The following is a 23350-nucleotide window of genomic DNA, read 5'->3' as shown; positions in this document are numbered from 1 at the left end:
CACCTACCACCATGCCCAGCGTTTTTTTTTTTTTAAGACAGAGTTTCACTCTTGTTGCCCAGGCTGGAGTGCAATGGCACAATCTTGGCTCACTGCAACCTCCGCCTCCCAGGTTCAAGCGATTCTCCTGCCTCAGCCTCCCGAGTAGCTGGGACTACAGGCATGTGCCACCATGCCCGGCTAATTTTGTATTTTTAGTAGAGACAGGGTTTCTCCATGTTGGTCAGGCTGGTCTGGAACTCCTGACCTCAAGTAATCCGCCCTCCTCTGCCTCCCAAAATGCTGGGATTATAGGCGTGAGCCAGCGCACCCAGCCAATTTTTGTATTTTTTAGTAAAGATGAAGTTTCGCTTTGTTGGCCAGGCTGATCTGGAACTCCTGGCCTCAAGTGATGTGCTCTCCTTGGCCTCCCAAAGTACTAGGATTACAGACGTGAGCCACCGCATCCGGCCATTCCGCCTTGATTGGAAGCCTCCTGAGGCCCTTGCCAGAAACAGATGCTAGTGCCAAGCTTCTCGTACAGTCTGCAGAACTGTGAGCCAAATGAATCTCTTTTCTTTACAAATTACTCAGCCTTAGGTGTTCCTTTATAGCAACACAAAACAGATTACTACAGAGCCACAGGAGTAAAAGTGACACCGTGAGACAGCCTGAGTCTCAAGGCCTAAATACAGATTGCGGGAACACAAGGCTGGAGGGGTGGATGAGGAAAGTCATGGGACAACCCTTACGTCCCAAAAAGTGGCTCCTCCTTATTCACAGCAGGTGAGAGGAGCAGGCCCAAGCTCACTTTCAGCCCAAGTGAAAGCTCAAAGCAGCTGGCGGAAGGGCTCCAGGTGTCTGGTAGCAAGACCATCAGCCCTCGGAGAGACCCTGGGATTCCCCGTGGGGAGCAATAGGGAGAGGGCAGTGCTACCCTCAGTGGGCCCCTCCACCACACAGACAGCCCATCTTTATTATGAACTTAATCGTTGCATTTAAATCAACTTATTTTTATTTTATTTAAGAACAGTATTATGTTGGCTCAAATCAAATGAAACATCATTGCACGGGGAAAGAGCTGGGCGCGGTGGCTCACGCCTGTAATCCCAACACTTTGGAGGGCCAAGGCAGAAGGATCACCAGCTCGGAGTTTGAGACCAGCCTGGGCAACTTAGTGAGACCTCCATCTCTATAAAAATAAACAAAATTAAAAAAAAAAAAAATAGCCAGGCACAGTGGTGGCTGTAGTGCCAGCAACTCAGGAGGATAGCTTGAGCTCAGGGGTTCGAGGCCTGAGTGACAGAGTAAGACTCTGTCTCTAAAAGCCAGGAGGGAGAGGATTATTATGACATGTGAATTAAATATTTGAAAAAGAAAATAAAGTAGGTGGGGCATGGTGGCTCACGCTGTAATCCCAGCACTTTGGGAGATTGAGGTGGGTGGATCACTCAAGATCAGGAGTTCCAGACCAGCCTGGCCAACATGGTAAAACCCCGTCTCTACTAAAAACATAAAAGTTAGCCTGGCATGGTGGCACTCGCCTGTTGTCCCAGCTACTCAGGAGGCTGATGCAGGAGAATCTCCTGAACCTGGGAGGCAGAGGTTGCAGTGAGCTGAGATCTCACCACTGCGCTCCAGCCTGGGCTATGGAATGAGACTTCATCACCAAAAAAAAAAAAAAAAAAAAGGAATTCAGTTTCCCACAAATGAAGTACGGCAATGCTTATGGAAATTACTGGTGTTGTCACGTTCCCCACCAATCTGAAACAGCTGGCTTGATACAACAGTGGAATGGCTTTTTTTTTGAGATGAGTCTCACTCTGTCACCCAGGCTAGAGTGCAATGGCACAATCTCAGCTCACTGCAACCTCTGCCTCCCCGGTCCAATCAATTCTCTTGCCTCAGTCAGGCTCCTAAATAGCTGGGATTACAGGTGCGCCTGGCTAAGTTTTGTATTTTTAGTAGAGACAGGGTTTCACCATGTTGGTCAGGCTGGTCTCAAACTCCTGAACTCGTGGTTTTGCCCACGTTGGCCTCCCAAAGTGCTGGGATTACAGGTGTGAGCCACCTCACCTGGCCCTATGGTTTACTTTCTCTCTCTCTCTCTCGTTTTTTTTTTTAAAGATGGGATTTCACCATGATGGCCAGGCTGGTCTTGAACTCCTGACCTCAGGTGATCCACCCACCTCAGCCTCCCAAAGTGCTAGGATTATAGGCATGAGCCACCGCACCCGGCCTTACTTTCTCTTTTTTTAAAAAAATAGGCTGGGTGTGGTGGCTCACACCTGTAATCCCTGCACTTTAGTCAGTCAGGCAGATCACTTGAGCTCAGGAGTTCAAGACCAGCCCGGCCAACATGGTGAAACCTCGTCTCTACTAAAAATACAAAAATTGGCACGGTGGCACGCGCCTGTAATCTCAGTTACTTGGGAGGCTGAGGCAAAAGAATCGCTTGAACCCGGGAGGCTGAGGTTGCAGAGAGCCAAGATCATGCCATTGCCCTCCAGCCTGGGGGGACAGAGTGAGATTCCGATAGCAAAGAGAAAAAGAAAGGGAGAAAAGATTTCAAATCCTGTATCCAATAAGGGACTTTTTTTTTTTTTTTTTTTTTTTTTGAGATGGAGTCTCGCTCTGTTGTCCAGGCTGGATTGCAGTGGCTAAGCATGAACCAGAAATAAACCAGTCCCACAATGACGCAATCCCAGTTTCCAATGAATTCATCCCTGATTGGTTCCAGGTGAATGCTCCTATCAGCACTGCAAAGCCTCACAGTCTCCTTACAAGTTTTCCCAGGCAACGACAATCAAAAGCAACGAAATTGCAAAGGCGCAATAATTGACTGGAAAACGAGAGAAACAAACAAACAAAAACAATAAACCCAGACTCATAGGAGAGGCAGAAAGAAGAACTGCTTCTGGGGCAGGTGAATTTTACTATTTGGAACACAGCCTCATCCCATGACTGCAATTTCTGCACTGGGAGTATCCTATCGGGTTTGACAGGTGAATCCCTGGAGAATTTTTGTAAAAACTCCAATGCCTCACCCCACCCTACCCCACCACCTCCGAAGCCTCAGATGCACTTGCTTTCGAATAGGTCTCCACATGCAAATATGGGTACAACCCCAGCCCGGGCGGCAGGCTTCAGCCCACACCCAGCCGTCTGAAATGGACGCAGAGTCCCCTGCGATCTTTCCCTGGCTTGCAGTTTCCACGCAGTTATCAGACTGACTGTCACGCTGACCGGACTGAGTCCCATACCCCTCCTCTTGGGGCCGCCTTGGCCACGCCGGCCTGGGTACTGCATTTGTGAAATAGCTTCGCGGCTGCAGAAAGACTGGCAATCTGCAGTACTTTGAGACTCAGCTAAGCCCGGTGACCCTCGAGGATGGGCACCCGCATGGGCTCCCCAGAGCGGCCGCTTGGAGCCAGGATGATTAGCTGGAGAAACCCAAGCCACAGAAACCGGCCGGGGAGAGCACATCCACTGCCCGCCCTGCGGAAGCAGCCTGGGGGCGAACACTGGCTCCGCGCTGGACTTCCAAGGTGCTTCCTCGCCCGCGCGCTTCCCACCGCCAGCCAGCACCAAGGCAACCGCTGTCTCCTGGGTCCCCGCGCCGCCCACGCCCCTCAGCTGCTGAGACCAGAGGAGGAGTCGTTTGAGGCCCGTCTGCCCCCGCCCCCTTGACTGAAGCCACGCCTAGCTGCGGGCCCGGATTCGTCGGCCACTCAGACTTCCCCTCACACCCACATGGTGCCGGGCAGCCAGGCTAGGCCTCGGAGCACAAAAGGGCAAGAGCAAAAGTAGAGAGAGCTTGGACGCTCGGTTGAGGCACCGCTGGGATTCGAACCCAGGATCTCCTGTTTACTAGACAGGCGCTTTAACCAACTAAGCCACGGCGCCACCCGTGTGAACGTCTTGACGAATGACTCCTTATTACCATTAGTCTCTTGGGTCGCGCGCATGCGCACAGACTTGACCTGCTGCAGCGTACTCGAAATGTAGCTTCCGCGGCGACCGAGACCGGAAGCTCGGGCTACACTGAGCAAGCGAGTCTGAGAAGGAGAGGCTTCCCGGCCACAATGATGTCTCCTCCAACGTGGAGCCAGGACGCTCTGCCTTGGGGAACACTGGCGCGAGGACTGGACCTCAGGGTAGTGTGGCCAAACCCCTACCCGCTCCGGAGAACCTCCGGCCCCGCCAGCGCGGCCGGCACACCCGCCTCTGTCCGACGGTGACCCGGGTAAGCTTCGGACCGTTCCGCCCAGCGACCTCAGCCTGGGAAGACCGGGGGCCCTGTCAGCTCCCGGGGCCATAACTTCAGTTGAGTCACTTCTCCCGCGGATCCTGAGCTGGGGAAAAGTCGAGGGGTCAGGAAGGCTCCGAGGAGGGATCATGGGCTTCGGGGTTCCCAGGCTGCTGGCGTGGGGCACCGACACCTTATATGAAGGGGTTTCTGCTGCCAGAGCAGGCAAGGCCCTCTCCGCCTTGGTTTCTCACTTGCCCCTTCTGGGTGTCCTTACGCAATTACACCAGCCACTGGTCCCCGCACTTTGCAGAGGACCTGTGGGCAACGACGCAGCCGAACACTGCCAACCCATCCACCCACCATCTCTCCGGCATGCACAGAAAGGTTCACCCAGTATGGTGTGCACTAGGAACCTAAGCTTCTCTCTCAGCCTCTTTCTGGCTTGATGCACACTGTGTACTATGCCGTGGCAGCCGGAAGAGGGCTGCGCATAACCATGGGCGTTCTGGACATTGAGAAGTCTAGAGGAGACAGCATGAGACACCCCGTGATGGAAATGCCACCGCCACCCACGTGGCGCCTAACCAAACCGTCCTCTGCTCTGGGCAGGTGGCCATCTGGGAGCATTAGCTAGGGAGGCACCCAGTGTCTTGCCCACACCTCGTCATATTCATATTGACGGTTCACTGATGGGTGAACCCATCCGTGGGGGCCGTGTTGACACCTGCCGTCTAGCCGCCCTCCACAGCCATGGGGGTGCATCATCTATGCCTGTTCATGTGTGCTAAGGCCTCAAATTCAACTGGGAGGAGGGAGGCCACTAGCGATGGGACCTCTCTGCAAGGAGGTTCCAGTGGCTGGGAGGGCATAAGTGGAGGTTTGCCACGTTCATACATCATTCATGTAAATGAATGGATAAGCAGTGAACAGACAACTTGACGGTGACCAGTCACCCCATTGTGACTGACAAGGATGGCATCGGACATGGGACCCACCCACATGACAACTTCCAGGCCATGGTGCTTATGCACAGAATTATTGGATGCCAGACAATTGACACTAGACATTATGTAATAATATATAAATCAGTCTTGCTGGGTTTTTTTGCTCTGCTACCCATGTTGGAGTGCAGTGGCACAATCATATAGCTCACTGGCTGCCTCGAACTCCTGGGGCTCAAGCGATCCTCCTGCCTTGGCCTCCCAAACAGCTGGGACTACGGGTGCACCACACACCTGGTTAGTGTTTTCGTTTTTTGTGGAGAGGTCTTGCTGTGTTTCCCAAGCTAGTCTCAAACTTCTGGCCTCAAGCTATTCACTTGCCTCAGTCTTCCAAAGTGCTGGAATTACAGGCAGGAGCCTCTGCGCCCAGGCTCAGTTAAGCTTTTTAAATGGACTAAGGGGCCTATTAATGATATTTGATGAGAATCATGTGAACCATACCAAGTGGAAAAGGGTTCTTATTAACAGAAAACTTGACTCTTTCTGGACTGATGCATGTTGTACAATATGCGGCGGCAGCAGGAAGAGGGCTGTGCATAGACCTGGGAGTTCTGGAAATTGAGAAGTCTAGAAGACACACCTGCCTGTGATGCAGTGCCACTGCCACTCCCTTGGCTAACCAAATCATCCTCTGCCCTGGGCAGGTGGCCCTCTGGGAGCATTAGCCAGGGAGGCACCCACAGTATCTTGCCATCACATCCACAGAGGGTGCCCCATGCCTTGTCATATTTATTGAACAAACCCTTTCTCCAGAACTACTGGCGCCAGCCCCCACAGGTCACTTTACAGGACAACTCCAGACTCCATAAAGTGAGTCTAATATATGTTCCAAAAATCAAACAGGATGAGCACCAAGACATAAAGCTTAGAAACAGCAAGACTGCTTTTCAAATGCACATGCACACTTGTTTTCCAAAGGAATTAGATTTATTTTGCGTGAAAACAGAAAATAAAGTGTTCACTCCCTAAGCTGAGAGCTGAGGAGGTGGCACTGTGCTTAGAGCCCAGCCAACGCTTGCATCCTGCCCCAGTATGACAGGACCACTGAGTCTGGGAGGGGCACAAGAGAAAGTCCCTGCAGAGCCCCGAAACGTACATGCTAGGTAGCCTGTGCTCAAGTCACTCAAAGGGTCCCGTGGCTGTCAGTCATCCTTGCTTCCCCTTGGCAATGGTGAGTTCTCCCTTTCCAATGATGATAATGATGAAGTCTCCGCTGGCAAGCCCCTTGTATCTATCCGGCAGAACACGCATTGGGTGAATATTTCAGAAGAGGTGTCACTCTCAAAGATGGAGAAAGGCCTGTCACATCTTTCGCACTGACATGGGATATTTTAAAAGAGCAGAAAGGAGGTGCTCGTCAGAGGGGTTCATTAGAATTCTCATCAGGCACATCATTAGAATTCTCCCACCTGATCCAGCTATGTTGAGCAAGGCAAGGCAAAGGCTCCCTTCTCTGGAATCTCTTTTTTTTTTTTTCTTTTGAGACTTAGTTTTGCTCTTGTTGCCCAGGCTAGAGTGCAATGGCTCAATCTTGGCTCACCGCAACCTCCACCTCCCGGGTTCAAGTGACTCTCCTACCTCAGCCTCTGAAGTAGCTAGGATTACAGGCATGCGCCACCATGCCTGGCTAATTTTGTATCTTTAGTAAAGATGAGGTTTCTCTATGTTGGCCAGGCTCATCTCGAACTCCCTCCTCAGGTGATCTGCCCGCCTCGGCCTCCCAAACTGCTGGGATTACAGGCGAGAGCCACTGTGCCCAGCTGGAAGTTCTCTCCTCTACATGGCTCACCCCCTCACCACCTTCAAATTGAAATAGCGGCCACCTCAGTGAGACCTATCCTGACTACCTTTTAAAATCTTGCAACCAGGGCTGGGCGCGGTGGCTCACACCTGTAATCCCAGCACTTTGGAAGGCCGAGGCGGGTGGATCACGAGGTCAAGAGATTGAGACCATCCTGGTCAACAAGGTGAAACCCCGTCTCTACTAAAAAAAAAAAATTAGCTGGTCATGGTGGCGCATGCCTGTAGTCCCAGCTACTCAGGAGGCTGAGGCAGGAAAATTGCCTGAACCCAGGAGGCGGAGGTTGCGGTGAGCTGAGATCGCGCCATTGCACTCCAGCCTGGGTAACAAGAGCGACACTCCGTCTCAAAAAAAAAAAAAAAAAAAAAAATCTTGCAACCTCCAGCACTCCTATTCCCTTTTGCTGTGTATTTTCTGTCAATTACTTAACACCATGCAACTTACTACACATTTTTCTTGTGTGTTTCCTCTTTTAGAATTTAAGCTCTGCTGGGGCAAAAATGTTCGTCTCTTTGTTCACACTTGCATCTCTAGGTGCCCAAAGTTTGTTCAAATGACAAATTATAGAGGAAACTAATGAAGCTTTCACTGGCTTCATTTTACCCAATACCAACCTGTTTCAACTTTAAGCCCATGGCCTTTTTGTACTTGATTACCAAAGGAATTTGGTCAACTTCTTCAATATTCCACAGTCTCATGGTCCTATCCTAAAACAAATAGGAAACCAGCAGTCATAAAACAAGCTGTGGTACATCCATACAAAGGAATATCATTCAGCAGTCAAAAGGCACAGAAAGAGGAATCTTCAATGCACATTGTTACGCCAAAGAAGCCAGCCTGAAGAGGCCACAGAGTGTAATTCCAACCTTGACGTTCTGGAAAAGGCAAAAGTAAAGAAAGCAAATAGATCAGTGGTTGCCCAGGATGATGAGGAAGAGGAGGAGGGATGAACAGTAAAACTATTCTGTATGGCTGGGCACGGTGGCTCATGCCTATAATCCCAGCACTTTGAGAAGCAGAAGAAGGTGAGGTCAGGAATTTGAGACCAGCCTCACCAATATGGTGAAACCCCATCTCTGCTAAAAATACAAAAATTAGCCAGGTATGGTAGCATGCACCTGTAGTCCCAACTACTTGGGAGGCTGAGGCAGGAGAATGGCTTGAACCCAGGAGGTGAAGGTTGCAGTGAGCTAAGATCGTGCCATTGCACTCCAGCCTGGGCAACAGAGCAAGACACTATCTAAAAAAAAAGAAAAAAAAAACTATTCTGCATGACACTGTATTGGTGGATATATGATACACATTTGGCAAAATCCATAGACCTATACAACACAAAGTGTGAAACGATGTAAACCACGGACTTTAGTTAACTTTAGTTAATAATAGTTCCTGAAGAAGCAGCTTCTCCACTCCTTCTGGAATCTCTCCCTGGTTCAGCCCACCTGCCTCCACTCCTGCCTCCACCATGTCCATCAGGTGTTCAAATGACAAATTATAGAGGAAACTAATGAAAGCTTTCACTGGCTTCATTTTACCCAATACCAACCTGTTTCAACTTTAAGCCCATGGCCTTTTTGTACTTGATTACCAAAGGAATTTGGAATTACCCAGAAGTCCTACAAGGTGTCCACCTCTGGCCCCGGGGCCTTCAGCAGCCGCTCCTTCACGAGTGGGCCCAGTGCCCGCTTGAGCTTCTCCCGAGTGAGCTGTAGTGGCTTCTGGGGTGGCCTGGGTGCAGGCTATTCTGGGGCCAGCGGCATAGGCATGGGAGGCATCACCGCTGTCACCATCAACCAGAGCCTGCTGAACCCCATTAAGGTGGATGTGGACCCCAACATCCAGGCCGTGCGTACCCAGGACAAGGAGCAGATCAAGACCCTCAACAAGTTTGCTTCCTTCATCGACAAGGTGCGGTTCCTGGAGCAGCAGAACAAGATGCTGGAGACCAAGTGGAGCCTCCTGCAGCAGCAGAAAACGGCTCGGAGCAACATGGACAACATGTTTGAGAACTACATCAACAACCTGAGGGGCAGCTGGAGACTCTGGGCCAGGAGAAGCTGAAGCTGGAGGCGGAGCTTGGCAACATGCAGGGGCTGGTGGAGGACTTCACGAACAAGTATGAGGAAGAGATCAATAAGTGTACAGAGATGGAGAATGAATTTGTCCTCATCAAGAAGGATGTGGATGAAGCTTACATGAACAAGGTAGAGCTGGAGTCTCGCCTGGAAGGACTGACTGACGAGGTCAACTTCCTCAGGCAGCTGTATGAAGAGGAGATCCGGGAGCTGCAGTCCCAGATCTCCGACACGTCTGTGGTGCTGTCCATGGACAACAGCCGCTCTCTGGACATGGACAGTATCATCGCCGAGGTCAAGGCACAATACGAGGAAATTGCCATCCGCAGCCGGGCTGAGGCGGAGAGTGTATACCAGATCAAGTATGAGGAGCTGCAGAGGCTGGCTGGGAAGCACAGAGATGACCTGCAGCGTACGAAGACTGAGATCTCCGAGATGAACCGGAACATCAGCTGACTCCAGGCTGAGATCGAGGGCCTCAAAGGCCAGAGGGCTTCCCCGGAGGCCGCCATTAGAGATGCTGAGCATCGCAGGGAGCAGGCACTCAAGGATGCTCATACCAAGCAGCAGGCAGGAGCTGGAGGCCGCCCTGCAGCAGGCCAAGCAGGACATGGCAAAGCAGCTGCGTGAGTACCAGGAGCTGATGGATGTCAAACTGGCCCTGGACATCAAGATCGCCACCTACCGCAAGCTACTGGAGGGCGAGGAGAGCCGGCTGGAGTCCGGGATGCAGAACATGAGTATCCACACGAAGACCACCAGCAGCTATGCAGGTGGTCTGAGCTCTGCCTATGGGGGCCTCACAAGCCCCGGCCTCAGCTACGGCCTGGGCTCCAGCTTTGCTCTGTCATGGGCTCCAGCTCCATCAGCCGCACCAGCTCCACCAAGGCTGTGGTTGTGAAGAAGATTAAGACCCGCGATGGGAGGCTGGTGTCCGAGTCCTCTGACGTCCTGCCCAAGTGAACAGCTGCAACAGCCCCTCCCAGCCTGCCCCTCCTGAGGCTGCCCCAGAGCCCAGGAGGGAGGTTGCTGTGCAGGGGAGTGAAGGGAACAGGAGACCCACCTGATGCTCAGCCCTAGCCCTCAGCCCACCAGCGGGGAGTTTACTGCCTGGGGACCCCCCTTGCCCATGCCTCCAGCTGCAAAACAATTCAATTGCTTTTTTTTTTTTTTTTTTGGTCCAAAATAAAATCTCAGCTAGCTCGGAAAAAAAAATAAAATAATAGTTCCCGAGGCCGGGCGCGGTGGCTCACGCCTATAATCCCAGCACTTTGGGAGGCTGAGGTGGGTGGATCACGAGGTCAACAGATCGAGACCATCCTGGTCAACAAGGTGAAACCTCATCTCTACTAAAAATAAAAAATTAGCTGGGCATGGTGGCACGTGCCTGTAATCCCAGCTACTCGGGAGGTTGAGGCAGGAGAACTGCTTGAACCCAGAAGGCGGAGGTTGCGGCAAGCCGAGATCACGCCATTACACTCCAGTCTGGGTAACAAGAGCGAAACTCGGTCTCAAAAATAAATAAATAAATAAAATAAAATAAATAATAGTTCCCGAAAGGAATGCATTCTTGTTGACACCTAGATTTTAACCCAATGAGAACTTGTCAGACTTCTATCTTACAGAACTGTAAGATAGTAAATTTGTGTTACTTAATGTTTAAACAGTACAGTCCTGTAACTTAATATAGCAGCAATAAAAAAATGGATACACTGGTCCAGTGCAGTGGTGTTTACAACTAATTGATCACAACCAGTTAGATTTCTTTGTTCCTTCTCCACTCCCACTGCTTCACTTGACTAGCCTTTAAAAAATAAAAAAATAAATGGATACACTTAGTATGTTACATTTCTTGATTCAGCAGTTGAAATTAAATATCCTGTGGGAGAACAAAGGGCACATGTTGGTAACAGATGTGTTGGCTTCACTGTGTAGAGCTGTCAGATCTTACCAATAAGCATACTTCCTACAGTATAGCAAGTGGCTTGCCAAATTGTGGTAACAAAAAATGTCTTCCCAGCTCTTAGATATTGTCATTCAAAAGTTAGTTGCAAGCTGGGCATGGTGGCTCACACTTGTAATCCAGCATTTTGAGAGGCATATGCAGGAGGATGACTTGAGCCCAGGAATTCAAGACCAGCCTGGGCAATATAGTGAGACCTCGTACCTACAGAATAAAAAAAAATTTTAGGCTAGGCATGGTGGCTCATACCTGTAATCCCATCACTTTGAGAGGTCAAAGCAGGCAGATCACCTGAGGTCAGGAGTTTGAGACCAGCCTGGCCATCATGGCAAAACCCTGTCTCTACTAAAAATACAAAAATTAGCCAGATGTGGTGGCGAGGGGCTGTAATCCCAGCTACTCAGGAGGCTGAGGCAGGAGAATCATTTGAACCTGGAGGGTAGAGGTTGCAGTGAGCCGAGGTTGTGACTTCATTGAGAAATACCTATTCTTTTAATTTTTTTTTTTTTTTTTTGAGATGGAGTTTTGTTCTTGTTGCCCAGGCTAGAGTGCAATGGCATGATCTTGGCTCACTGCAGTCTTACAACCTCTGCCTCCTGGGTTCAAGCAATTCTCCTGTCTCAACCTCCCAAGTAGCTGGAATTACAGGCATGTGCCACCACGCCCGGATAATTTTGTATTTTTAGTAGAGATGGGGTTTCTCCACGTTGGTCAGGCCGGTCTTGAACTCCTGAGCTCAGGTGATCCACCTGCCTCAGCCTCCCAAAGTGCTAGGATTACAGGCGTGAGCCACCATGCGCAGCCTGACAAATACTTAAGTCTTTTAAAATAAGCTTGAAGATTTAGTACATTTGGACATTTTTGGAGTACTGGGAAATAAAACCTGTTTTTGCCAGTAAGTAAAATCTTTTTTTTTTTTTTTTTTTTTTTTTTCAGATGGAGTCTCACTCTGTTGCCCAGGCCGGAATGCCATGGCTTGATCTCAGCTCACTGCAGCTTCCACCTCCCAAGTCTAGCGATTCCCCTGCCTCATCCTCCTGAGTATCTGGGACTACAGGCACACCACCACACCCAGCTAATTTTTGTATTTTTAATAGAGGTGGGGTTTCACTATCTTGTCCAGGCTAGTCTGAAACTCCTAACCTTGTGATCCACCCACCTCAACCTCCCAAAGTGCTGGGATTACAGGCGTGAGCCACCATGCCCTGCCCATTTTAACTATTTGTAAGTGTACAAGTAAGTCACATTAAATACCTTCACAGTCTTCTATCAGCATAACCACTCTCTAGACCCAAAACTTATTCACCATCCCCAACAAAACGTCTATTACCAATTAATAACTTTCACCCCACCCACCAACCTCTGGCAAGCACCATTCTACATTCTCTTAATTTGGCTCTGCTGGATACCTCATCTAAGTGGAATTACGATGGGATTTATCCTTTTGTGACCGGCTTATTTCACTTAGCATGTCATCAAGATTCGTCCATGATGTAGCATGTCAGAATTTCCCTGTTTTTATGGCTGAATTTCCTTGTATGGATAGACCACACTTTATGTATCCATTCATCCAACACGTGGGTCGCTTCCACCTTTTAGCTGTAGTAAATAATGCTACTATGAACACTGGCATATAAGTATCAGAAATCCCCTGCCTTCAATTCTTTTGAATATAAACCCAAAAGTGGAGTTGCTGGATCATATGGTAGCTCTGTTTAAGCTTTTGAGAAACTGCCAAACCCGCAGCTGCACTGTTTTACATTCTCATCAGTCACGCACAAGGGATCCAGTTCTCCAAGTCCCTTGCCAACATTCATTATCTTCTGAGTTTTTTTATGATAGCCCTCCTAGTAGATGCGAAGTGGTATCTCACTGTGCTTTTTGTTTGCATTTCCCTAATGACAGTGATGTTGAGCATCTTGTCATATGCTTCTTGGACATTGGTATATCTTCTTCAGAGAAATGTCTGAGTCTTTTGCCCATTCTTGAATTGGGTTGCTTGTTTTTTGTTGTGAAGTTTTCGAAGTTCTTTATGTATTCTACATATTAACTTCTTACCAGATACATGCTGTACAACTATTTTCTCCCATTCTCGAAGTTGTCTTTTTGCTTTCTCTTTTATTTTTTTTTGAGACGGAGTTTCACTATTGTTGCCCAGGCTGGAGTGCAATGGCACGATCTCGGCTCACCGCAACCTCTGCCTCCTGGGTTCAAGCAACTCTCCTGCCTCAGCCTCCCGAGTAGCTGAAATTACAGGTGCGCACCACCATGCCCAGCTAATTTTTTGTATTTTTAGTAGAGACAGGGTTTCACCTTGTTGACCAGGATGGTCTCGATCTCTTGACCTCATGATCCACCCGCCTCGGCCTCCCCTTTTTGCTTTCTTGATGGCATCCTTTGATGTACATTCCCAGGCAGCTCCGTGAACGCGATGGACCAGCTAGGTACAGACGCCTCACCAAACCCACCCAGGACGTTTACACTTGCCAGTAACTCTCCTGCTATCACCAATTCTGATGAATATGATGGATATGGTAAGTCACTCAGAGCTCGGCCACTTTTACCTTGGAAGCAGACAGGATCCATTTCTTGTTGTTGCTGACAGCAACATCTGTCACCCAGTCATTATGGCCCTGAAGAAATAACAAATTTTCATGAGAACATGGAGAAAAATCATTTTGAAAAACAACAGAAACAATCTGCGTGTGGTGGCTCCCACCCGTAACCTGCCCTTTGGGATGCCGAGGTGGAAGGGTCACTTGAGCCCAGGAGGTGGAAGTTGCAGGGAGCCGTGATCATGCCACTGCACTCCAGCCTGGGCAACAGAGTGAGATCCCCTATCTTAGAAAACAACAGAAAGTCAAGAGTCCAGCGTTGCTTACATTTAAGAGTAGCTGGCTGAGCGCAGTGGCTTACGCCTGTAACCTCAACACTCTGCGGGGTTGAGGTGGATGGATTCCTTGAGTCTAGGAGTTTGAGAACAGCCTGGACAACATAGTGAAACCCTGTCTCTACAAAAATACAAAATATTAGCTGGGCATGTCATGCGCCTGTAATCCCAACTACTCAGGAGGCTAATGTGGGAGAATCACCTGAGCCCTGGGAGGTTGAGGCTGCAGTGATTCATAATCATGCCACTGCACTCCAGCCTGGGCGACAGAGTGAGACCGTCTCAAAAAAAAGCAAGGGGGGTGCGGCAGGGGGAGGCTCATGCCTATAATCCCAGCACTTTGGGAGGCCAAGGCGAGTGGATCATGAGGTCTGAAGTTCAAGACCAGCCTGGCCAGCATAGTAAAACCCCATCTCTACTAAAAATACAAAAATTAGCCAGTCATGGTGGTGCGTACCTGTAGTCCCAGCTACTCAGGAGGCCAAGGCAGGAGAATCACTTGAACCTGGGAGGCAGAGGTTGCAGTGAGCTGAGATCAGGCCACTGCACTCCGGCCTCGGTACAGTGAGACTCCGTCTAAAAAAAAAAAAAAGGGAAAGAGCAGAACAGTTCATTGTACTTCCTTGGTCTCGTCAGCAACATTTAGGGTAGAATACAAAGTGTAAAGACGTGATATATGCACATCTATTTTTTTTTAATGGGTGGGGCAGGACTGGATTGGGATAGGGGACAGGCAGGTGGAGTTGGGGACAGGGCTGGGTTCGGGGCTGGAAGGAGGGTGAGCACTGAGGTCTGTTGTTGTTTCTGTTTGTTTGTTTGTTTTTTGAGACACAGTTTTGTTCTTGTTACCCAGGCTGGAGTACAATGGTGCAATCTCCGCTCACTGCAACCTCCACCTCCTGGGTTCAAGTGATTCTCCACCCTCAGCCTCTCAAGTAGCTGGGATTATAGGTGCCTGCCACCGTGCCCAGCTAATTTTTGTATTTTTAGTAGAGACAAGGTTTCACCATGTTGGCCAGGCTGGTCTCGAACTCCTGACCTCAAGTGATCCACCTGCTTCAGCCTCCCAAAGTGCTGGGATTACAGGCATGAGTCACCATGCCCAGCCCATTCTTTGTTTATGTATTTAGTTTTTCTTATTTTGAGGCAGGGTCTCACTCTGTTCCCCAGGCTGGAGCGTAGCAGCTCAGTCATAGCTCACTGCAGCCTCAACCTCCTGGGCTCAAGTGATTCTGCTGCCTCAACCTCCCGAGTAGCTGGGACTACAAATGTGTGTGCCATTGTGTATGTTTTTTTAAAATAGTACTCAGGCATTTAGCAGGATGGGGGGAGAAATACTATATTCCCAGCTGGTCTCAGATTTTCATTTACATTCTTTGTTCTAGGAAACACCCCTCAGAGGCCCTGTAAATGAGGGGGCTTTTGGCTTCCAATAACTGCAGACTTGATCCACTGTGGCTCAAGCAGAGGCAGGAGTGGGATGTTTTCTTTGGGTAAAAAGGAACTCAGAGCAGATAGATGCCATTGCTGCCTCAGACACTGAATGATGTCTGGCTCTGTGCCAGCGTCTCTGTCCTCCTTTGGCCTTCCCCATGTGGAAAGAGGCGGAAGGTGAGACCATGGTGTGGTCAGAGGAAAGGATTAAGCTTCTTAGTATAATAAAAGGATAGGAATTTGAGGATGGGAGAACAGAGAGAGAGGAGAGAAGAGGAGACAAAATAGAACAACCAGCTCTGTTACCCAGGCTGGAGTGCAGTGGCACAACCTTGGCTCACTGCAACCTCTACCTCCCAGGCTCCTCTAGTGATTTTCTTTTTTCTTTTTTTTTTTTTTTTAGACGGAGTTTCCCTCTTGTTGCCCAGGCTGAAGTGCAATGACGTGATGACGTGATCTTGGCTCACCACAACCTCCACCGTTCAAGCGATTATCCTGCCTCAGCCTCCCGAGTAGCTGGGATTACAGGCACCTGTCACCATGCCTGACTAATTTTTGTATTTTTAGTAGAGACGGGGTTTCACTATGTTGGCCAGGCTGGTCTCGAACACCTGACCTCCAGTGATCCTCCAGCCTCTGCCTCCCAAAGTGCTGTGGGAATCTAGGCATGAGCCACCGCACCCGGATGACAGAGGGACTTTAAGCACAGAGAGGTTTAACATTCCATTTCAAGCTGTTTATTTGCTGTGAGCAAACTCATTTTGCCTCCCCAAGTCCTAGGAGAAGACAGCTCAGACAGACCAGCCCCAGGGACCTGAACATGGGCTGCTCAAGGATACATTCCTTTGTGTCTCTGGGCACAGAAAGACCAAGCATTCACAGCCAAAGGTGACAGTGAGATCGTGAAACCAGGGAGTATGCAGAAATCCTGGGTACAGGGCCCCTTGGGGAACAGGGGCATAGAATGAGGCAATCCTGGGTTCTGGCCATGTTGGATTACACATCCCCTTATCATAGAGCCACTCTGAGTTAGGGCTTCTCTCACTTGCAGCCAAGAACATTCAACTGACACCCCCATTTTGGAACCCCAAGCTTTCATGCCTCACTACGCCTTTCATGCCATCCCTCTGCACAGTAATTTCTGGTTATTTTGTTTTGTTTTGTTTTGACTTGTTTTGTTAGAGGTGGAGTCTCACTCTGTCGCCTAGGCTGGAGTGCAGTGGTGCGATCTGAGCTCACTGCAACCTCCGTCTCCCAGGTTCAAGCGATCCTCCCACTTCAGCCTCCCAAGTAGCTGAGACTACAGGTGCACACCACGATGCTAGGCTGATTTTTGTATTTTTAGTAGAGATGGGGTTTCACCATGTTGGCCAGGCTGGTCTCAAACTCCTGACCTCAGGTGATCCGCCCACCTCAGCCTCCCAAAGTACTGGAATTACAGGCGCACCTGGCCCTGCACCTGGCCCTGCACCTGGCCCTGCACAGTAACTTCTGCTGTTCTTGGACACTCCCACCTCGGAGTTTTTGCATTGGCTGTTTCATCTGCCTGAAATCCTCTTCTTCAAGATCCCCACCCGGTTCTCAGCTCAAACACTTCCTTCTCCAGGAAGCTCTCCCTGCCCATGCAATGTGGATGGGTTCCCCACGTCTGTACCCATCATGTCACCCTGTTGTGGTTTCTCCATTTCACTCCTCAAAGCCAGTGGTGTGTCTGCTGGCTTCTTGTCTATCCTTCATCAGCCCACGGGAGACATCTAGGTCTGTGTCACCCACAGCTGTGTCCCCAGCACCCAGCACTGAGCATGGGAAGGACTCAGGAGGGAAGCTCAGATCCTCCATCTCATGCTGGCCACATGTACCTTCAAGGAGAGCTTCCGGTAGCCTTCTGCTACGTCCCAAATAGCCACAGTCCTATCAAACCCTCCAGAAATGAGAAAAGAGCCTGCAACACAAAATGAAAGGGTGGAGATGGGGGTCATCTTTCCAAGCCAAGTCAGCCCAAAGCCGGCTGAGGATGCCTTGGCAAGGCACCACCTCAGCTCACTCTGACTACACCGAAACCCTTCTTGGGGCAGCTCCACAACCCCAAGCCAATTACAGCTGATTCTCATCATTCACAGTAGTTATGTTCAATGGCAGGGGTCCCAAACCCTGGGCCACAGACTGGTACCAATCTGTGACCTGTTGGGAACCGGACCACACAGTAGGCGGTGAGCGGCAGGCAAGCAAGCCAAAGCTTCGTCTATATTTACAGCTGCTCCCCATCACTCATCTTACCACCTGAGCTCCGCCTCCTGTCAGATCAGCAGCTGCATACGATTCTTATAGGAGCGCAACCCTATTGTGAACTGTGCATGCAGGGGATCTGGGTTGCATACTCTTTATGAGAATCCAAAGCCTGATGATCTGTCACTGTCTCCTGTCAAACCCAGATGGGACTGTGTAGTTGCAGGGAAACAAGTTCAGGGCTCCCAATGATTCTACAGTATGGTGAGTTGTATAATTATTTCACTATATAGTACAGTGTAATAATAATAAAAATAAAGGGCATGCTTGGATCATCCCAAAATCATCCCCCACACCTCCGTTTGTGGAAAAGTTGTCTTCCATGAAATTGGCCCCTGGTCCCAAAAAGGTTGGGGACCTCTGTTCTATAAAGTTGACGCAGACGTGGAATTAGCGAATACTGAACCATTGCTCCCAGGGGAAATACAGGGCCAGGTTCCTGTGAGCCTCAGCTCCCAACATGCTCCTCAGCTGATCAGTATATAACCTTGTTGTATGTGTGTTTCTGTTTAAAGACAACTGATTGCATATATACTGTTGATTCGTTTACATCGAACTCACAGCCAACAGCACTATAACTCTTGCCTGAATGAATGCATGTATTTTCCCCATCATAGCGTTCTTGCTCTTAGGAATAGTAAACAGCCCTTCAGCACTGTGGCTGGGGACCATTCTATTTATTTATTTATTTTTGGGGACAAAGTCTTGCTCTGTCACCCAGACTGGAGTGCAGTGGTGCAGTCATAATTCATAGCAGCTTCAAACTCCTGGGCTTAAGCGATCCTCCCACTTCAGTTCCCAAGTAGCTGTGACTCTAAGCATGTGCCAGCACACCCGGTTAATTTTTTTTTTTTTTTTTTGGTAGAGATGGGGTCTCACTATATTGCTCAGGCTGATCTCAAACTCGGGGGCTGAAGCAATGCTCCCACCTCAGCCTCCCCAGAGCTAGAATTAAAGGCGTGAGCCACTGCACACAGCCAAAGGAGCCATTTTACACAGCTAAATCATTAACAAAAAGCAAAACAAAGGTGGGGCATGGTGGCTCATGTCTGTAATCCCAGCACTTTGGGAGGCTGACCAACAAGGTTGCCATGCTCCCAAAGGTTTCCTGACCAACATGGCAAAACCTCATCTCTATGAAAAATACAACAATTAGATGAGGGTGGTAGTGCACACCTGTAATCCCAGCTACTTGGAAGGCTGGGGCAGGAGAATCATTTGAAGCCAAAAGGCAGTGGTTTCAGTAGCCGAGATTGCACCACTGCACCCCAGCCTGGGCAACAGAGGGAGTAAACAAATGAACAAACAAAAAATGGTGGCCCTATACAGACCACAAAAAGGACACTTTACCATGTGAGAGGTAAAACAAGAAGACGGAACGTTGCCTTGTCCACCCTCAGCTGGGAGGTGACTTACAGTTTTTGCTGCTCTTTATGCCTGTGAGTGACCTTGAAAGTGCCGTGAATGTTGACTTTAGGTTTACAAATAGAGAGCAGCAAGCAGGTGAATTCACAAACACAGAATCTGGAATAATCATGATTGACTGTATATGATTCTCTTTTTTTTTTTTTTTTTTTTTTTTTGAGACGGAGTCTTGCTCTGTTGCCAGGCTGGAGTGCAGTGGTGCGATCTTGGTTCACTGCAACCTCTGCCTCCCAGGTTCAAGCAATCCTCCTGCCTTAGCCTCCCAGTAGCTGGGACTACAGCCATGCGCCACCATGCCCAGCTAACTTTTATATTTTGTGTAGAAACAGGGTTTCACCATGTTGGCCAGGATGGTCTCAATCTCTTGACCTCGTGATCCACCCGTCTCAGCCTCCCAAAGTGCTGGGATTACAGGCGTGAGCCACCGTGCCCGGCCAATATATTTTAATATATATTTTTATTATATATAAAATCAGAGGTAGGATGTGTGTGTGTGTGTGTGTGTGTGTGTGTGTGTATATTTTTTTTTTTTTTAAGAGACAGAGTCACTCTGTCACCCAGGCTGGAGTGCAGTGGTGTAATCTAAGCTCACTGCAGCCTCTGCCTACCAGGTTCAAGTGATTCTCCTGCCTCAGCCTCCTGAGTAGCTGGGTTTATAGGTGCCCACCAGCACACCTGACTAATTTTTGTATTTTTTAGTAGAGATGGGGTTTCACCACGTTGGCTAGGCTGATCTTAAACTCCTTACTTCAGGTGATCCTCCCACCCTTCAAGCTCCCAAAGTGCTGGGATTACAGGCGTGAGCCATTGTACCAGACCTTTTTTTTTGGCTTTTTCGACATAGAGTCTCACTCTGTTGCCCAGGCTGGAGTACAGTAGCACAATTATAGCTCACTGCAGCCTCGGCCTCTTGAATAGCTGAGACTACAGGTGTGTACCACCACACTCAGATAATTTTTAAACTTTTTGTAGAGACGGGGTCTTACTATGTTGCCTGGGCTGCTGTTGAACTCCTGACTTCAAGCAATCCTCCCACCTCGGCCTCCCAAAGCGTCGGGACTACAGGCGTGAGCCATCACACCCAGCCATCTTTGCCGCCTTCTGCGTAAAGGCTGACCCAGAGGGAAGCTAGGTTAAGAGAGTGAAGAGCTGGGTTCCCAGCAGCGTTGACTCTCTTGTCCCATCCATACCTGATGTCAGACCTGCTCTTGGACTTCTCCATTACAGGAGTTAATTTATTTGGTTGTCTAAGCCACATTGAGCTGAGTTTCTGCCACTATAAACTCGTGCCTATGGTCTTCCCTCTTGACTTTTTTGTTCTCGTAGGGAAAAATCCCCCCTCCCTGTCAGCATCACTGGAAATCAGCTCTCTGTCTGCACTGAGAGTCCATTTGAATGGAACATGAAGAACTCTGCCCAGCATTCCCACAGGAGTGGAGTCCTTCTGTGTGTTAATTACTCACTGTCTCTGGCAAAGTGACAGGAGCTGACGGAACCTTCATGGCCCTGCATCAGGGTCACACAGGCTCCACGGTTTCGAAACTCCCCTGTGTGGACGTTCCATATTTTTAAGTTTTTATCCCAGGAGCTTGTACACAGGAAGTGGCCACTGAAGGTAAAACAGCAGTTTGAGATTGCATTGGAATGCGCCCTGAAACACAGATGGTGGGGTGCACACGTTAGCACTTTGCCCCAGGAGGACCTGAAGACACACCTAAGCAGGGGTCAGCATCTCCCAGGAGCTCACGTCCATCATGCCTTGGATCACTGCCTACCATGGTCCAGATATGAATTGCTCAGACTGTCACGCTGCCAGCATTTCTCAAAACATGGCGAGACAGTGTTTTACCATGTTACCAAGACTGCTCCCAAACTCCTGGGCTCCAGCGATCCACCTGCCTTGGCTTCCTAGAATAGTACTGGGATTACAGGCTTGAGACACCGCACGGGCCAACATTGTTTATAAAGCAAACATAAGACTCTGAAGGGTGCAGGAAAGAGGCAGAACAGTTAGGGGTCTTGACACCCAAGCAACACCCACCATGGGTACCTGGTTTCCTTTTTGTGTCATATCTCCTGTACTAGGAGCTAAAAAGCCAGCAACCAAAAACTAAACTAAACTACAGGCCAGGAGCAGTGGCTCCCGCCTATAATCCCAGCACTGTGGGAGACTGAGGCTGGTGGATCACCCGAAGTTAGGAATTCGAGACCAGCCTGGACAACATGGTGAAACACTGTCTCTACCAAAAATACAAAAATTAGCCAGGCATGGTGGCATGTGCTTGTAATCCCAGCTACTCAGGAGGCTGAGGCAGGAGAATCATTGTACCTGGGAGGCAGAGGCTTCGATGAGCTGAGATCACACTACCATACTCCAAACTGAGCAATAGAGCTAGACTCAGTCTCTAAATAAATAAATAAACTACAAACCATATGATTGAAGGCAAAAGAAAAGAGGGAGGACGGTCTCTACTAAAAATACAAAAGTTCCGGGCGTGGTGGCACGTGCCTGTAATCCCAGCTACTCCGGAGGCTGAGGTAGGAGAATTGCTTGCACCTGGGAGAAGGGAAGTGCAGTGAGCTGAGATTGCGCCATTGCACTCCAGCCTGGGCAACAAGCGCAAAACTCTGTTTAAAAAAAAGTGATTTTTGGGCCAGGCGCGGTGGCTCAAGCCTGTAATCCCAGCACTTTGGGAGGCCGAGGCGGGTGGATCACGAGGTCAAGAGATCAAGACCATCCTGGTCAACATGGTGAAACCCCGTCTCTACAGAAAATACAAAAAATTAGCTGGACATGGTGGCGCGTGCCTGTAATCCCAGCTACTCAGGAGGCTGAGGCAGGAGAATTGCCTGAACCCAGGAGGCGGAGGTTGCGGTGAGCCGAGATCGCGCCATTGCACTCCAGCCTGGGTAACAAGAGCGAAACTCCGTCTCAAAAAAAAAAAAAGAAAAAAAAAGTGATTTTTAAAAATGGCTGAAATTTTACAAAATTTGGCAAAATATATAAACCTACAGCTTCAAGAATCTGAGTAAAACCTAACAGGATAAATCCAAAGAAATCTACACCCAGACACATAATTGCACTTTGGAAAACTAAGGACAACAAAACTATCTTGAGAGCAGCAGCAAGAGAGAAATGACTTCTTTACCTAGAGGAGAAAAGCAATATGAATGAGAGTGGATTTCTTTCTTTCTTTCTTTTTGAGACAGAGTTTCAGAGTTTTGCTCTTGTTGCCCAGGCTGGAGGGCAATGGCGCAATCTCAACTCACCATAACCTCCACCTCCCGAGTTCAAGCAATTCTCCTGCCTCAGCCTCCCCAGTAGCTGGGATTACAGGCGTGTGCCACCATGTCCGGCTAATTCTGTATTTTTAGTAGAGACGGGGTTTCTCCATGTTGGTCAGACTGGTCTCAAACTCCCGACCTCAGGTGATCCACCTGCTTCGGCCTCCCAAAGTGCTGGGATTACAGGTGTGAGCCACCATGCCCAACCCAAGAGAGGATTTCTCTCTTTTTTTTTTTTGACATAGAGTCTTGCTCTGTCGCCCAGGCTGTAGTGCAGTGGTGCAATCTCAGCTCACTGCAACCTCCGCCACATGGGTTCAAGCAATCCTCCCACCTCAGGCTCTGGAGTAGCTGGGATCACAGGCGCCCGCCACCATGCCAGGCTAGTTTTTGTATTTTTAGTAGAGATGGGGTTTCACCATATTATCCAGGCTGGACTCAAACTCCTGACTTCAAGTGATCTGCCCGCCAGTGCCTCCCAAAGTGCTGGGATTACAGACTTGAGCCACCACGCCGGCCTTCTCTTGAATTTTCTGAATCATGTTTGCCAATTGAAGCTAAAAGTTATGAAAAGTACTTAAGGTATACCCTTTGCAAGCTTCAAAATCAGTTGAGATTATGAATTTTTTAAATCCTCTAGCGAGACCAGCTATATCATTTTCAGGTCTTAGTGCAAAATTTAAAAGCAAGGTCCCCATTCCTGAAAATGCTAAGCACAGTATTACCATATGATCCAACAATTCTACTCCTGGGTATACAGCATAAGGAGTTAAAAGCAGGCCAGGTGCAGTGGTTCACACGTGCCATCCCAGCACTTCGGGAAGCCAAAGTGAGAGTATCACTTGAGCTCAGCAGTTCAGGACTAGCCTAGGAAACATAATGAGACCCCATCTCTGCAAAAAATTTAAAAATTGGCCGGGCATGGTGGTGTGTGCCTATAGTCTCAGCTACTCAGGAGG

At 49.2% G+C, this 23350-nt stretch overlaps 1 protein-coding gene, 1 long non-coding RNA gene and 1 other non-coding gene across 10 annotated transcripts in view; 1 reads left to right on the top strand and 2 right to left on the bottom strand.

Annotated features, from left to right (window-relative positions):
- Positions 1-3811: 3811 nt before the first annotated feature.
- Positions 3812-3885, bottom strand: TRNAT-AGU (transfer RNA threonine (anticodon AGU)). Its single transcript has one exon. It is a non-coding gene; the product is annotated as a tRNA-Thr (tRNA).
- Positions 3886-3978: 93 nt separating this feature from the next.
- On the top strand, positions 3979-17964 carry LOC118150078 (uncharacterized). Of its 4 annotated transcripts, none has more exons than XR_008478765.2 (5): positions 3979-4225; positions 12008-12295; positions 13230-13327; positions 13486-13605; positions 15799-17964. It is a non-coding gene; the product is annotated as an uncharacterized LOC118150078 (long non-coding RNA). The 4 variants fall into 4 exon arrangements; XR_008478766.2 differs by having other exon boundaries at positions 12008-12307; XR_008478764.2 differs by lacking the exon at positions 13230-13327.
- The window catches only part of WDR88 (WD repeat domain 88), a 33954-nt gene continuing 16744 nt past the window's right edge, over positions 6141-23350 (bottom strand). For 2 of the 5 annotated variants that reach the window (XM_035283826.3, XM_035283827.3), the window contains 5 exons: positions 20570-20757; positions 17255-17337; positions 13636-13704; positions 7648-7740; positions 6227-6548 (listed from right to left, as the gene is read on the bottom strand). In XM_035283826.3, coding sequence (XP_035139717.3) covers positions 6375-6548; positions 7648-7740; positions 13636-13704; positions 17255-17337; positions 20570-20757 — 607 coding nt within the window. In that variant the 3' untranslated portion in view covers positions 6227-6374. Of the gene's footprint in view, positions 6549-7647; positions 7741-11019; positions 11276-13635; positions 13705-14418; positions 14538-17254; positions 17338-20569; positions 20758-23350 lie in introns of those variants that run through there. The other 3 variants (XM_008987697.5, XR_008478763.2, XM_054250581.2) reach the window with 3 other exon arrangements.

The sequence above is a fragment of the Callithrix jacchus genome, chromosome 22, assembly GCF_049354715.1.
Source record: "Callithrix jacchus isolate 240 chromosome 22, calJac240_pri, whole genome shotgun sequence".
Lineage (NCBI taxonomy): Eukaryota > Metazoa > Chordata > Mammalia > Primates > Cebidae > Callithrix > Callithrix jacchus.
This window is presented reverse-complemented; position numbering and strand designations above follow the sequence as displayed.